General features: G+C 41.6%; 1 protein-coding gene across 8 annotated transcripts in view; it reads left to right on the top strand.

The window, feature by feature from the left end:
* Positions 1-16,185, top strand: part of PAM (peptidylglycine alpha-amidating monooxygenase) — a 273,477-nt gene that overhangs the window by 216,644 nt on the left and 40,648 nt on the right. For 5 of the 8 annotated variants that reach the window (XM_074995276.1, XM_074995274.1, XM_074995273.1 and 2 more), the window contains exon 15: positions 6,234-6,542. The exons of the other annotated variants lie outside the window; for them this stretch is intronic. In XM_074995276.1, coding sequence (XP_074851377.1) covers positions 6,234-6,542 — 309 coding nt within the window. The remainder of the gene's footprint in view (positions 1-6,233; positions 6,543-16,185) is intronic. 8 annotated transcript variants of the gene reach the window in all.

Here is a 16,185-nt window from a genome sequence, read left to right as displayed (position 1 = left end):
GTGCCCTTCAATCCCCCGCAACCCTCCCTCTTCCTGGTCACAGGTGCCTCGGACCGGGCTGGGGGGCACATTTGGGGGACCGCCAGACTCAGGCCCTGTGGAGCAAGACCAACACTCAGCTCCGCGCAAACATGCAGGAGCTCAGAGCGGTTCAGCTGGCATGTGAAGTGTTTCAGAGCGAACTGAAGGGGCAGTGTGTTGCAGTCAGCACAGACAATACTACGGCAGTGTACTGTATAAACAAACAAAGGGGCGCACGCTCGTCGCCCCTATGTCTCGAGGCCCTCATGATCTGGGGCTTCTGCCTCCAGCACCAGATTCTCCTGAGGACATTCTACCTGCCTGGGGCTCACAACTCACTCACGGACCATCTCAGCAGGTCTTTCATGGACCACGAGTGATCACAACACACAAAAGTACTGAGTTCAATTTTCTAGAGGTGGGGCCATCTCCAGGTAGACCTCTTCACCACGCATCTCAATGCAAAGTGCAGGATGTTCTGCTCTTATCAGAACCGAAGCCCAGGCTCTTGGGCAGACACCTTCAGCATTCGTTGGTCTGGACCCTTGCTTTGTGTCTTCCCACCGATACCGCTCATCCACCAAACACTGCTGAAAATTCGGTCGAACCGAGCAACAGTTATCCTGGTGGCCCCAGCTTGGGCTTGGCAACGCTGATACTTGACCCTCTTGGAAATGTCTGTTCCTGACCCAGAGGTGCTTCCGCTACTCCTGGATCTGCTGACACAGGAGAAGGGGAGACTGTGGCACCCCAATCTCCAGACACTGCATCTCACAGCATGGAGGTTCCATGGCTGAGACCAGTCAAGTTGGCCTGCTCCAAACCTGTCAGGAAAGTATTGTTAAAACAGCAGGAAGCCCTCTATGAGGGTAACATATGTAGCCAAATGGAAGAGGTTTACCATATGGGCCACTCAAAGGGGGTTATTCCCAGGGGAGGCCCCAATACCTCATATCCTAGACTACTTGTTGGCCCTAAGCCAGACAGGGCTGTCACTATCCTCCCTGAAAGTGCACTTGGCCCCTATTTCGGCATTTCATCCAGGGTCCAGAATGTCATCGGTCTTTTCAGACCCAGTGGTGAAAAGTTCATGAAGGGAATGGAAAGGGTCAAACTGCAGGTTTGGGCCCCCCTGCCAACATGGAACCTTAATCTGTTATTGTCTAAGCTTATGGCTCCCCCATTTGAACTCCTCACCACCTGTTCCATGTTATTCCTTAGTTACAAGGCAGCATTCCTGGTGGCCATTACCTCAGCCAGAAGGGTGTCAGAGCTCAGGGCCCTGATGGTGGAGCCACTTTATATGGTGTTCCACAAAGATAAGGTCAGGTTGAGACCCCACCCAGCATTTCTGCCTAAGGTGGTCTCCCCCTTCCACATTAACCAAGACATCACCTTACCGGTGTTCTATCCAAAGCCCCCTGCCTCCCCTAGGGAGCAGAGCTTACACACTTTGGATGTCCAGAGGGCACTGGCCTTCTACATGGATGGGACCAAACCCTTCCAGAAATCGCTGCAGTTGTTTGTTGCAAACAGGATGAAGAGGCACCCAATCTCCTCCTGAATAGTGGCCTGTATCAGAGAGTGCTACAAACTGGTGGGGATTCCCCCTCCCCTGATCAGGGCTTACTCTACCAGGGCACAGGCGTCCTCTGCTTGGCCAGGGTCTCTGTCCAGGACATTTGTAGGGCAGCCACTTGGTCCTGCATTCACACGTTCTCAGCGCATTACACAGTAACACAGCACGCACAGGAAGATGCTGCAGTGGGCAGGGCTGTCCTGCACTCCTTCCGGAGCTCTGACCCCACCTCCGAGGCATTTGCTGGCATTCACCCAGATTGGAATGCACGTGAGAAGTCACTTGAAGAAGAAAAGACAGTTACCTGTTGTGTAACTGCTGTTCTTCGAGATGTGTTGCTCATGTCCATTCTAAAACCCTCCCGCCTTCCCCTCTGTCAGAGTAGCTGGCAAGGAAAAACTGAGAGGGGGGCGGGTTGGGTGGTGCATATATGGGTGGCCCTGCGGGCGCCACTGCAGGAGGTACTGCACTGACCCTAGGGGGCTGCCAGCTAGGGCAAAAAGCTTCCAGCACCTGGGCCTGCACCACCGCAGACGCAAATTGGAATGGACATGAGCAACACATCTCAAAGAACATCAGCTACAGAAAAGGTAGCTGTCTTTTTCAAGGTTAGGGTGCCATGTAGATATAGCCCTAGATAGGGTTTGGGGAGAAATGCAGAGGAGGACTGATCTAACTCTGAGGAAGTGGAGCCACTGAAAAATGCTGGTGTTAGAGGGGTATATCCCTACTGTTACAGAACCAGGACTCTACGTCATGGCAAATGTTCAAAATTGAGATGATAGTTGGCAGTGCTGAAAGTGACTTCTGGAAGATGAAAACAGAGGCGTCTTTTGATTAGATAAGAACGAGGTTGCTAATGGCTTTGGCAAATGCTGTTTCAGTGCAGCTGAAAAGGAAGAAACTAGATTGCCAGTGATCCAGTAGAGAATTAGAGCAAAGAAAGTCATGAGAGTGGGAATAGACTGCATATTCAAGGAGCAGAGAGAGAGAAAAATAAAACAAATAGCCAAATTAAATGGGATGTTTGGATCGTCAGTGGATTTCCCATTAGGCTTATGTTCTTTGTGAAGTAATGTGATTTTAACTCTTTATGGACTTTGCCTATTTACTTTCTTTAATGTTGAAAAGACTGTAGAAGCATTTAATAACTGTAAAACTACTTGAGCTATCAGTAACTTGTCTGGGGAAATGGAAATTGATCATGGAAATCAATACACAGGGTTTTTAGAAAATTATTGTATTTTATAACAGGTACACATGAAGATATATTCCAGTAAAAGCATGACATAAATGTGAACTGCATTGTCAAGGAAAATATTTTTTATTAGCATGATGCCTCATTTTATGTAAATGAAAATAGTTAAGTGGATGCAGCTGGCTTACCACATTTCATAAACAAAGTCATATAAACAAAAGTCTTTTTTTTCTAAAAGAATAACAAAGCTAGATTTTTTTAAGAAACTGACTTTAAAGCTTACAAAAATATGCTTAGTAAATGTGGTCTCAGATTTAGTAGCATAAGCAAGTCTGATTTCAGATTCATTGAAGTTTTTCTCACACATAGCCATGTTGTTACCTGGGGTTTTCTGAATGCAAGGCTCATGATAACTTTTACTCTGAGCAAGGTGGTTGACTCAAGCAGTGTAATATGAGAGTGCTCCTCAATAGTTACCAAGGTCTGGGGCAGTTTTCAAGTGGTACAAAGACAAACAGCCAGTGGCCTTTCTTTTGTCTGCCATGAGGAACTCTCAGGATGCATCTGTGAAGTAATCCAGCTAGCCCAAACTTCTTCCCATTGTTGTGTTAATATGACACTAATAGGTCAATCAAAAAAAGCCTGATCAATTGAGCATTTTCAAAGGTTAAGCAAGAGATGGCCTCAGATCGCTAAATAGGCAATGTGTTTTTGTGAAGTCCCCATGCTTGAGGACCCTGACAAATACATCCGAAAGGATAAATACAGATAAGTTTCCACTCCTGCCATTCTCCCTCCTCCAAAAGACCTTTAACTTCTTTGACACAGGTTTTTCTACCCAACCACTTTTTTTTTTCTTTCTCAAACAGATGCTTCTCCATCTTGGACACTTTGACCTACCTTTTCCAAGCTCTCTCAAATAAGATTATTGCTTACGTGACAGGCTTTTTTGCAGCAGCATCTCAGACTACTTGGCCATGGCTCAGGGTTTCTAGCTCAAGTCCCCTGGATGTTTACTCTCTTGTTAAGTCCTTGTCTTTTATATCTGAGTCCACAGATCCTTATATTGATTCCATAGTAGCTTTGGAGGTATAAATAGTCCTGTTAGTCATTGGTGGGAAGGGGGTTTGTCAAAACCTCTGAAGCTTGTTCTATCTCTCCTGCACCCACCCATCCTTTTAGAGCCTCAATAGGTGCAGATAGACTTGTTCTACACTAACATTTTTCAGCCTTTTTCTTTCTGAAATTCCCCTAATTTGCTATAAAAACTCAACGATCCATTAGTGTCACAATAACTGTTTTTCTTCATATAAAAGCCAGGACCAGTGTTAGGACAAGCAGGGCAATTGCCCAGGACCCCAGACTACAGTGGGTCTCATGAAACTAGGCTGGTCAGACTTCAGCTTCAAGCCTGGGTGATGGAATTTGAGGCAATGGGGCTTTGGCTTTCTGCCCCACTACAGCAGATAGTCTAATGCCAGCTCTGCTTGATGGACCCCCTGAAATATGCTTGCTGCTCCCTGGGGTCTTTTGACCCCTGTTTTAGAATTGCTATTCCAGACAGTCCATAGGCTTAAGAGCAGAAACTAAAACTAAACCCAGAGAAAGGTGCTCAAATCTGATTCAGAATTATTAGAACTGATAGGGTGTTGTCCTTTAGGTAGAAATAAAGCCCTTCTTGCAATTTGGTCAAGATTCTATCAACTTGTACTCTGCTTCTCAGAGAGCAAGCTAATGGACAAAATATGTTTGTGTAGCTGTTAGTAGTACAGGCAGTGGGAATAGCAGCCCATACGAGCTGCCCCAGTCATAAATTCAGAGAGATCCTGTGGGAAAATAAATATGTTATATTCAAAGATGATTATATAAATGGATATTTAAATATCTGGGTTTGTGGGTTTATGCATCTGCATGTAGGCTACCATTCTGGATAGGTTTTATGAGGCATAGTTGCACATATGGCATAACAAATTTTGTTCAGGTCTAATTTGCTTTGTTCATTTTGCTGAAGTTGGCCCTGTTACTTCAGCAATTATAATCTGACAGAAATTTCCACCTGGGATAGTCTACTTTGGAGTCCAGGGATTAGAAGCCTAGTTGAAATAATTGAACTAAGACAGTTTATAAACATGACAGAGTCTCTTTCGATTTTTTTTGAAAGACTTAATTTTCCCTATGCTCAGTTTAACCATAGACGGTTATCATTCTTACTTATTATTTACTTTAACTTAAAAATGTGTATGGTACTATAAACGTAATTTCAAAAAAATAGTAATTCTTAAATCTGAATTCATCTCATTAGACGTACATGACATGGAAGGGTCACTGCTATATATTTACCACAAATTAAAAGGATAATTTGTTAGTTGAATATCTTTTCCCCTGTGGCTCTAACATACAGACAGAACTGACATTTGCTTAGAACAGCAAAATGTTCAGTGATTGCACAAGTGACAGGAAGCTGTTAAAGTATATGTAATATATTATAAGCTAGTTTGATTTAGGGCAGCAGAATCTGTAAGGATATCCCTCATTGTTGCAATTTTAAGTCTGTTTACAAGATTAAACATAAATCAGGCTGGTTAAAACCACTTCAGACCAGTCTAATTTTAGCAGGAAAATCTGCATTTTACACTTAAGGTCATATGTCTTTTTCTATATTGTTGGGCCAAAATTCTAGAGCTTGCTACAGTCCTGGTAGGTTATGAGAAAACATGCTCATTTGTTATAATATTGTAGGTACAACTGCTTCTGGTTTGCTTTGGGAGTGATTTTTAGGAAGGAGTCCTCTAATAATGAACTGAAGAATGATACTATGTCTAGTTAAAATTGTCTGTAAATATATCTTGTAGCTAGTGAGTCAGCTTTCTTCAACATGTTACGTTAATATTATTGTACATTAGCTTTTCTTTTTTGTAGCTTGGAGCTTCAAAGGCAGTAGTAATTTTCAAAAAAGATATTTTAACATGCATGCCTGTTGTCACCTGACTTCAGACATAGAGAAATTGACAAGACAAAAAATTCTCTTTTTATAAGTCTGCAGTACTTTCACTCATAAATCCAGCAGAATGCTCTGTAAATATTTTTAATTGAAATTCTTGCTGAAATCATGGGCACATTCTTTTTTTCAAAAAAAAAAAAACAAAACACCTTTAGAGAAGCAATGCACTCTTTTTTTGGGCCTGAAATATCAGGAAAAAATGGCATTATTATGTATATGAAGGATTATAAAGTGTTGATATCTCTTAATTACCATAGTCTTTTTTCCATTCAGATTGATGAAAAAAGAAAAACAATTCTTGTGCTCTCGCCATACCAATAATTGTATGAATAGTTTCATGCTACTGTAATTTGGTAAAAGTGTAGAAAACTTTATAATCTATTATATTCTTCTTCCTCCTCCCCCACCCCTTATCTTTTCTCTTTTCTGTACAGGTGATTTCTATTCACTCATTTCCAAGCTGCTAGGAGAAAGGGAAGATGTTGTTCATGTACATAAGTATAACCCTACTGAAAAGGCAGAATCAGATCTTGTAGCTGAGATTGCTAATGTAGTCCAAAAGAAGGATCTTGGCTGGTTTGACACCAGAGAGGTTACAAATCACGATGGAAGGGCAAATACTAGTCTTTCCAGAGACAGAATTCACAAATTTCATAAACTAGAATCCACCCTGAGGCCAGCAGAAAACAGGCATTTCTCTTTACTGCATGGCGAGGGAAGCTGGGAAAAAGAACATACAGGAGGTGGGTTAGGGGTTCGTATTAAATAATGTACTGCAAAATAAGAGCTGTGATCCACATTAGCAAAATCTGAAGGGAATATCAATTGATGGTTGAAATAATTTCACAAATATACCGAATTATGAAATATGTCTGTTTACCTATCTCAGGGATTACATAATTGCTAAGATTTTCCCTCCTGTTATAAAAATTAGAAAAAGTTGAATTAAAGTTAGCCAATCCAAGAAACACGTTGGAGGGTTATTAAATTGAAACACTGAGGGATGAACAAATTGTGGTCAGTTCGGCATTTTACTAAATGAAAGTAAACTAGTATGAATACAGTAGTGAATTCAAGTGTGTGGTTTTCCCTTTATGCAACTGGCTTTATTAAAATGTCTAATGGGGGTGATCTTTACACCATTATTGACTTTTTTCAGCTGACGTGACTTGTCGAACAGATTTTCTAAGCTGTAATTCTTGTAGCTCCACCAGATGTTTTTCCCTAAATGAGAAAGAGTAATTATTAATGAGTAGTCCAGAAAGTCAATATTTGGTTCTGTATTTCAAACCAGGATTGGCTAATCTAACTAGTGAATTAAAACTCATTCCCTTCCGGTTTCTATGACAGCAAAAACCTTTAAAGCATATTTGTTTTAGTTGTGTTGTGATCTCTGTGATATTGATTGCGTTTAGTCTTGCTAATGTGGAAAGGCATATATAACAGCATGTGAAAACCATCAGTTATTTATGCATGGCAGTCATTTGTGAGTGTGTGAGCTGTTGTAGGGCAGACTGCATTTATGTTGCAAACAGCCATCTTGCTGTTTCCAAATACATTTTCCTTACAAACATAAATTATTCATCATCCATTTGTTTTTTATTTGCAATGTGAAAGATTAGCATGGAATGCCGTCTGCTCACGTGCCGTTCAAATGCAGCATAATAATTGCTAAATACAGGATTTAGTATATAATAGAAAACAAGAGATATGGACTTCTGGCTTGAGGTGTTGCCACTTGCTTTAAATGAAATACAGCCACAGTTATTGGCAAGAGAGGCAGGGAAGAAAGGATGAGGAATGTTCTCTACAATGGGCCAGATTTTCTTCTCTCACATACAAGTGTAATAAATCAAAAATATCACTATTAAAGACAGTGAAGTTCAACTGGTACTAGCACATGGAAAATCAAGCCCTATGATGAAGAGGTATGTTTTTTTCCTGCAAAATAAATTCTCTCGGTGCAGAAAGTTAAGAAATATGATTTTGAAAAGAAAAATGTTAGGGTAAGTTCCTTTCCATTTTAATCGATTGAGTGGCTGAATGTCAGTGAACTGAATAAAATGCTTACTTGCTGCACCATTTGGTATGAATCCTGAATAGATAAAGAAGCAGCTACTTGTTTTCATTATTACTGTGGTGTCAGTATTTTTGATTGCAAGTGTAGGAGTTCACTGCAAATTTTTGAAACAAGAGTCAAAACTGAAAAGTTGTCTTTAAAAATTTTAAAATTAAAGTTTATTTTCCCTTTTCAATCTATACAGCACCTCCTATTCACAGAAATTCTGGACTGCCAGGAGGTTATCAGTGCCACCTTTTGGCAAAAGAATGGATATAATAAAGTGGAGAAAACTCAACCACACATTACACTCTAGAAGGGAATGTATTTATGCACACTCACCTGAAATAATGTGTATCTTCTTCAGTTTGTAAAGAAACAACTGGATATGTTGGATGCAAAAATATTTTAATTGTTTTATTTATATAGGTTCTTTTAAATAATAACAGCACCATCCTGTTCTGTGGCTGCAGATGAAGATACTGTGAAAAGGAAACAAAAAACACACTAAATGTCATATTCTTAATTACTAGTTCTTTTTGTCATGTACATGACTAATATAAACTTGAAACTCTTTAGGTTTCCTAGCATTAGACCCACTTTCTGTTAGTTGTGTTCGTTGAATAGTATTTTTTTAAAGTTCCGCTTTCAGTAATATTTTTCTTGTACTTTTCTCATATCTACATCTCAATATTTTTCTTACCTAAATCGCTTATATTGGTAAATAACTTCTCTCTGTATATTTGTGTATGGATGGATGTGTGTATATGTACACACACATGATTACATTGATCTTCAAGTAGTATAACTCTGGGTGCTCCACAGCAGGATGTCTGTCTTCCCCTGCCCTCTTTTTCAGAGATTTATGTGAGCAGTATCTGCAAGTCTGTGCCTGCACACTGGACATTCTTGTGCTCTGTTACAAGGGGATGAAGGGAGGGAGACATCTACTGCCATTTCAGTCTTCGCCTCCGCCCCCTGCAGCTTGAGGCAGTGTGTTATCTTGTCTGTTAGGTAGCACTCTGTGTAGCTAATTGTATCACTCTATTTCTTACTTATTTAACATAATTTGGGGAGGAAATGGTGGGCAAGGGGGTGGAAGGCAGTCTTTCCCCGTTTAATTGACTCTCTGTGTCAGATCTTGATCCACAGCCTCTCGTACCAGTTATGCCCCAAACCCTGCCAGACCTTCCACAAATCTTCCCCTGCAGTAGTAGGTATTCCAGCAGTCCGGGAAAGACTTGTATTCTCTCCATATTTAAAAAAATCAGACTTAAGAAATTAAGGGGGGACAGACTAAAAAACTTGTCAAGAGTGCTACCTAAGACCTGCAAGGTCTAATGCACACTCCTTTTTTCTTGGATCTGATTGCTAAGAGAACCTCAGAAACCATCTCTGCCACTATATTGCTTTCATTTCAATTAAAGCCTTTGTTTCAGTGAATCACCGTGCCCTCTGGATTGTACTTTCAAAGATTGGACATCCTGATAAATATATCAGTGTCACGACAACATAAAATCAACTGTTCTGAGTACTACTGGGTCCCAGAGTGAATTTTTCAAATTACAACAGGGCTGCGTCATTACCCTAACCATGTTTGCACCCTTATTGCCGACATTCTTTACCTAATTGCCAGAAAGCTCCAAGCTGACACTGAAACCACTTATGGAATGGATGGAAGGCTGTTTAGGCTTAGCAGGCTAAAGTCTAAGAGAGATATTTCCACCACATCTGTCATGGAGTTTCAGTATGCTGACGGCAACGTAGTTTTTGCCTACTCTGAGAGAGATCTTCAAATTATCCTGAAAATATTTGTCAAAGCTTACACACGTCTTGGTTTCGTGTTCAACATCAAGACCAAAGTGCTCCATCAGCCTTCTCCAAATGAGGTCTCTCATGCTCTAGCTATTAAAAATCAATGGAGAAGTACTAGAGAATGTCGAAGATTTCTTCTGCCTGGGAAGTAATCTCACATCTAAGGCAGATATTGATGCAGAAATCCAACATCCTTTGAGCTAAGCCAGTACAGCCCTTACAGCACAGTTTTTTGGAGATCACAATATTTGAACAGACACTAAGTTTTTTTATCATCAAGCAGTTACTCTTCCAACACTCTGTGTGTCTGAAACCTGGACAACCTACAGACATCAGTTGACATCACCAATTCTGCCTCCACAAGGTCTTGAAGATCAAATAGAAAGAAAGATGCACCAACATTAGTGTTCTGGAAGAGGCAAAGACCACCATTATCAATGATCATCCATCCACCAAAGGCAACGACCATCCATCAGCATCTCTTCTGGAGTGTCTGAATTGTCTGGATGCCAGACCATGGCTTACCAAAACAGGTCCTGTTCTCTCAGCTGAGAGAAGGGTACTGTAACATAGTAGGATAACAGAAGAATTATAAGGACTTGGTAAAGGATAACTTAAAGAAGTGCTGTATTAGCATTGATGTTTGGGAGACATTTGCCCAGGATCACTTAAAATAGAAAGAAGTACTATGTAATGGTCCCCTGCATTTTGAATTTGCCCAATGACATGCTGAGGAGGACAGAAGGCATAGGAGGAAGGAGAGACTGGCTTTCAGTTATGATTAAAAAACTCCCGCTGTACCTGGAAACACCTGTCCTTACTGTAATAGAACTTGTGTTTCAAGAATAGGCCTGATCAGCCACTTGTTGATCCACAACGCTCATGGAAGCTGATCGTTCTTGGCAACAAGTGACTGCTATAATCATCATTTCCCTAGTTTATTAATGAGAAGATCATTCAAGACTGTATCAAATGCTTTACTAAAGTCTAGATATATTGCCTCTACTGCCTCCCTTTTATCCACAAGGTTTGTTACCCTATCAAAGAAATCTAGCATGTTGGTTTGACATGGACATGATTTTTTCTTGGCAAATCCATGCTGACTGTTACTTATCACCTTATTATCATCCAAATGTTTGCAAATTGATTCCTTAATTATTTGCTCCACTATTTTTCCTAGTACAGAAGTTAAGCTGAATGTTCTGTAAATCCCTGTGTTGTCTTCATCTCCCTTTTTATAGGTACACGTTATATTTGTCCTCTTCCAACCTTCTGGAATATCTCCTGTCTTTTCAAAGATAATAGCTAATGACTCAGATATTTCCTCAGTCAGACCCTTTTGAGTATTCTGATATATGTTTCATCTGTCACATGTTCAAAAAGAACTATTTAACTTCTGAACCTACCTCATTTTCACAAGCATTCACTATCTTAGCTGTCCAGTTTCCACCAACCTGCTTGTTAAAAACCAAAACAAAAGTAATTAACTAACAGAGAGGTAACCGTGCTAGTCTATATACTATGAGAACAAAAAAGCAGTCCAGTAGCATGTTAAAGACAAGCAAAATAATTTATTAGATGATGAGCTTTCATGGGATAGACCCACTTCTTCAAATCATCTCTGCCATTTCCTTGTTTCTTTTACTGCTTTTCTCTTCATGCCTATTTCAGATGTCCAATTTTCAGTGCATGTGTTTTCCCAATTCACTCTCTTGCCAGGTTCTAGATCTGATGCAGGATTCAGTGCTGCTTTTCAGTGGTTGGTACGGTGGGTGTGCCATCCTTCCCATCTGCCTGAGTCTTTCACTGAACTTTTATGTTTGAGAAGGTACTGGAGTGGTGGTGAACCCCTCCAATCCCTAATTGCCATCACTGGTTTAAATAAGGCACAAGAGTGGATTTACAAACACCGCCAATAGAAAAAAATAAGTCAAGTGTGCAGGTGTGTGAAGCAGTCATAAGAGCTCTAGTTCCTGTTCATTCTCTGTCTTGAGTGTGCAGCATTTACTCACACAAATATTCCCATTGACTTCAATAGTTATTTTACATTTATAGTTGATACTGGTGCACCTGGGCTGGCATACTGTGTCCAGTTCTGGTGCCCAAACTCCAAAAAAGATGTTACTAAATTGGAAAAGGCTCAAAAAGGAGTCCCAATAATGATTAAAATATTATTTCCTTATATTGATGGACACAATGAGCTCAATTTATTTAGCTTAACAAGAGAAGATTAAGATGAGATAGTTGCGGGGAAACGAATATTTAATAATGAGCTCTTCAGGTTAGCAGAGAAAAGTATAACATAGTTCAGTGGTTGAAAGCTGAAGCTGGACACATTCAGACAGGAAATAAGGCTTAAACTTCTTATAGGAGAGTAACTCACCATTGGAATAATTTGCTGAGGATGGTTGTTGTAGATTCTCCATCACTAATCGTTTCAAGATCACTGGGGTGTATTTCTAAAAGATAGACTTTGAGAAAGTTTCCGGTCCTGTGGTATGCAGGAATTCAGACTAGAGGATCTCATTGGTCTCTTTCAGCCTTGGGATCTATGAATTTATCTTCATGATGTGAAAGAGGAGCTCTCTTACCGTGTCGTAGATGGAAATATGGTGGTTGATATAGCTGGGTCCTGAAGCTTTGGTGTTCTGAAAGATTGTACAGTAAACCTTCAAAATACATGATTTCAGGTTGTGCTTAACTTGTATTAATACAAGTTAAATGCAACTCAAAATCCTTTTCCCCCCCTCCCCGGCTCTGGCTCAACCCACAGGGCCCCTGTTCAACCCCAGCCCTGCTCACCCACCCACACATGGCTCTGGCTCACCTGCCCACCCCCCAAGCATGGCTCCAGCTCAACTCACCCCGGTTCAAACCCTCCACTGGCTCACCACCTGCTCGTGGCTCCAGCTCAACCTCCCGCCGACATATGGCCCTGGTTCAACTCCCCCCACCAGCCCCGGTTCAAACTGCTATGTGCAGCTCCAGTTCCACTCCCCCTGCCCTGGTTGGAGGCCCCCACCCACCCACCACCACATGCGTGGCCCCAGTTCCATCCTCCCGCCCTGGTTCAAACCCCCAAGCATGGCTCTCGCTCACCACCTGAGCACAGCTCCAGCTCACCAGCTCTGCCTGTTGCTTTGGCTCCACCCCATCCCAGTTCAACTACCTCCCCACCCCCGGCGGCAAGTGGCTGTGGTTCAACTCCAGCCCTAACCCACGCAAGGCTTAGACCCCCTGCTCCCTTCCCACAGCCCCAACCCACCACCAAGCATAACCCTCCCCAACTGCCCCCCTGCAACCTCAGGACTTACCTTCAAAAGTTGCTACAGGTGCTTCTGTTGCTTCCCTGGCTGCAGAGCATACACCCTGCTATGGAAAAAGCCGAAACCTACTTACACGAAATTTGGGTTATGTGAGGGTGCCTGGGAACACAAACCTCAAGTAAATTGAAGGTCTGGTGTAACTAGGACCCTGAAGTGGCAAAACAATTTGATATCGAGCTAAGCCAATGGAGGATGTAGAGTGCAAGGTGATGTGCTCACAATGTTTTTACACCACTGAGAAGCTGATTGCCACTTTCTGTGCAACCTGGAGAAATTGTATTGTTTCCAGTGTTGGTCTTGGATACAGTGAATTGCTGGAATGCAATCTGCATGTGAAGGATACCTGGATTGCTCCTTTTTGATGAATGAGTCAAGAGCTGCCTAGCAAATGGAAGGTGGAAGTCAAAACCAGGCTCTGCGATGTTTGTCCTTGCTTTTTAACTTGTTGATTCTTGTGCGTGTGATCCATTTTATCATCTTAGTGCCATGCAAAAACTGCTGAGAGATCTATGCAGTTTTAATCTCTATATAACATATTCTTTTTTGTTTCTTTGCATCAGAGTCGTAAAAGTCTCTCACCCCATCTACTCAGACGTTTCAACAGTGGCTTAACGCTTTTGCTTACGCAGAAACAGGCAGACCTAGAGATGAACACATCAACTTAAACCCAGTTATAACATGACTTGGCTGTGGCCACACTTATAATTTAGTTCAATAATCTTATGTGTTCTCTTACTGTTTTCATTTTCCTTTACTATGCTAAACTTATTTTGCTTTTGGTTACTTGAAATTGCATCAAAAAACAAGGATCTTTTTTGTTTGGTTTTGGGTTTTTTCAGAGTGGGGGAATAATTAGAATCAAGAAGTGACCATGACTGAGCAGTAGATCTCACTGAGAGTGGAGGAGACAGGTATGGGGAGAAAGGAGCTCCTCACAGTGAGCTCCCTCAGGCTGAGCTGAATGACCCTACCAGTGACAAGAAGTATGAGGAGAAGGAAGAGAGCTTAGGGAATACCTCTCCCTATCATGAAAAGAAAAAAACACAACCAAAAAACTGTCTCCTCATGGGAAGAGTTCTATATTTTTATTTTCCTTCCTTTCTCTGCTGTTCTCAGTGGCAGAGTCTGCAGAACAGGGTCCTGGTTTCAGTTGCCTGAGTTGAAGCTACATAATGTAGAAATAAGGGAGAAGAAAATTAACTCAAGCCCTTTGGGGAAAGAGGAACCTCCCCTTGATTGCTCATTCCCCTCCTCTTCTCCCTATGGAAAATATTTTGAAGCAGGAAAAACTGTTAAGCAAAAAAAGTTAGTGACAATTATCTGTTCATAGCCGTGTCTATACGTGCACGCTACTTCGAAGTAGCGGCACTAACTTCGAAATAGCGCCCGTCACGGCTACACGTGTTGGGCGCTATTTCAATGTTAACATCGACGTTAGGCGGCGAGACGTCGAAGCCGCTAACCCCATGAGGGGATGGGAATAGCTCCCTACTTCGAAGTTGAACATTGAAGTAGGGCACGTGTAGACGATCCGCGTCCCGCAACATCAAAATAGCGGGGTCTGCCATGGTGGCCATCAGCTGAGGGGTTGAGAGACGCTCTCTCTCCAGCCCCTGCGGGGCTCTATGGTCACCGTGTGCAGCAGCCCTTAGCCCAGGGCTTCTGGCTGCTGCTGCTGCAGCTGGGGATCCATGCTGCATGCACAGGGTCTGCAACCAGTTGTCAGCTCTGTGGATCTTGTGTTGTTTAGTGCAACTGTGTCTGGGAGGGGCCCTTTAAGGGAGCGGCTTGCTGTTGAGTCCACCCTGTGAGCCTGTCTGCAGCTGTGCCTGGCACCCTTATTTCGATGTGTGCTACTGTGGCATGTAGACGTTCCCTCGCAGCGCCTATTTCGATGTGGTGCTGCGCAACGTCGATGTTGAACGTCGACGTTGCCAGGCCTGGAGGACGTGTAGACGTTATTCATCGAAATAGCCTAGTTCGATGTCGCTACATCGAAATAAGCTACTTCGATGTAGGCTTCACGTGTAGACGTAGCCCATGTGTTCAGAGATTTTTCTTTATAAATACTTGCCTTTAGATATTCTTAATATAATGCATCCACATAAAACTTTTTACCATTTTCTTGGAGGAAGAAAAAATGTAACTGTAATATTTTCTAATGGGGTTATTTTTCCCTTCAAAATTAAGCAAGAAAGAACCATTCAAATTATTTTAGAGTTAATATTTTAAAGTGGGCATTCACAGTAATATATTTTGATTTAGTATCTGTACTACTTCAAACAAAATTAAATGCAAATCGTGGCAAACCGTTGGCATGTGAATCTGTTCTTATATGTTCTAGTTGTTGTTCTTCAGAAGCCAGGTAGAAGATGCTGCTTCATAGATATGATTGTCTTCTTTTACAGGTGACTTCTATTTTTGTGTGGTGAAAAAGTAAAACGTGGATTTTAAAAACATACTTCTCTAAACAAGCAGCAGTCATAAAGGAATATAATTTGTGTTCCTACTGTGTGATGTCTGTGTATGTGTCAACAAATAAATAATTTGGCAAAAGACCAAAAGTACTCTTGATCTTAGTGCCTCACTGCTGATGGGCACAACTAAGGCTTCTGCATTGATTATGCTTTGCTAGCAACTGTGTCAGGAATTCAGACCTGGGGACAGGCAATAGAAGCAATTGCAAATAATGTGAGGGGTCATATGGAAAACTTATCAGTCTCTATGGTACTTCCATTACATGTTGAAAACGTGACATCACTTTTCCAAAAAATAAGTATAGTGTGTATGAAGCCATTGGAAGATTGTAAATCACAGGCTGTGTCTACACTACAAAATAAATTTGAATTTAAAGCAGTTAGTTTGATATTATCACGTGACTGTCTTAACTTTAAATATCATTAGCTTGATTTATGGAGCACTAATATCAAGATTACAATATCGCCATTACCTCACAGGTATAACGGCAAGCTTGAATTTAAAAGTTGAATTAAAGGCCAGTGTGGCAGCGCCACATCTTAAAATTGAATTTATTAGCCTCCAGAGGTGTCCTGTATGTAACCCACAATGCCCATCAGTGCTTTGCTCTGGCCTCTGCTCTCCAGGGCTACGTCTACACGTGCACCCAACTTCGAAATAGCTTATTTCGATGTTGCGACATCGAAATAGGCTATTTCGATGAATAAC

The sequence above is a fragment of the Carettochelys insculpta genome, chromosome 5 (genome assembly GCF_033958435.1).
Source record: "Carettochelys insculpta isolate YL-2023 chromosome 5, ASM3395843v1, whole genome shotgun sequence".
NCBI classification, from domain to species: Eukaryota; Metazoa; Chordata; order Testudines; family Carettochelyidae; genus Carettochelys; species Carettochelys insculpta.
This window is presented reverse-complemented; position numbering and strand designations above follow the sequence as displayed.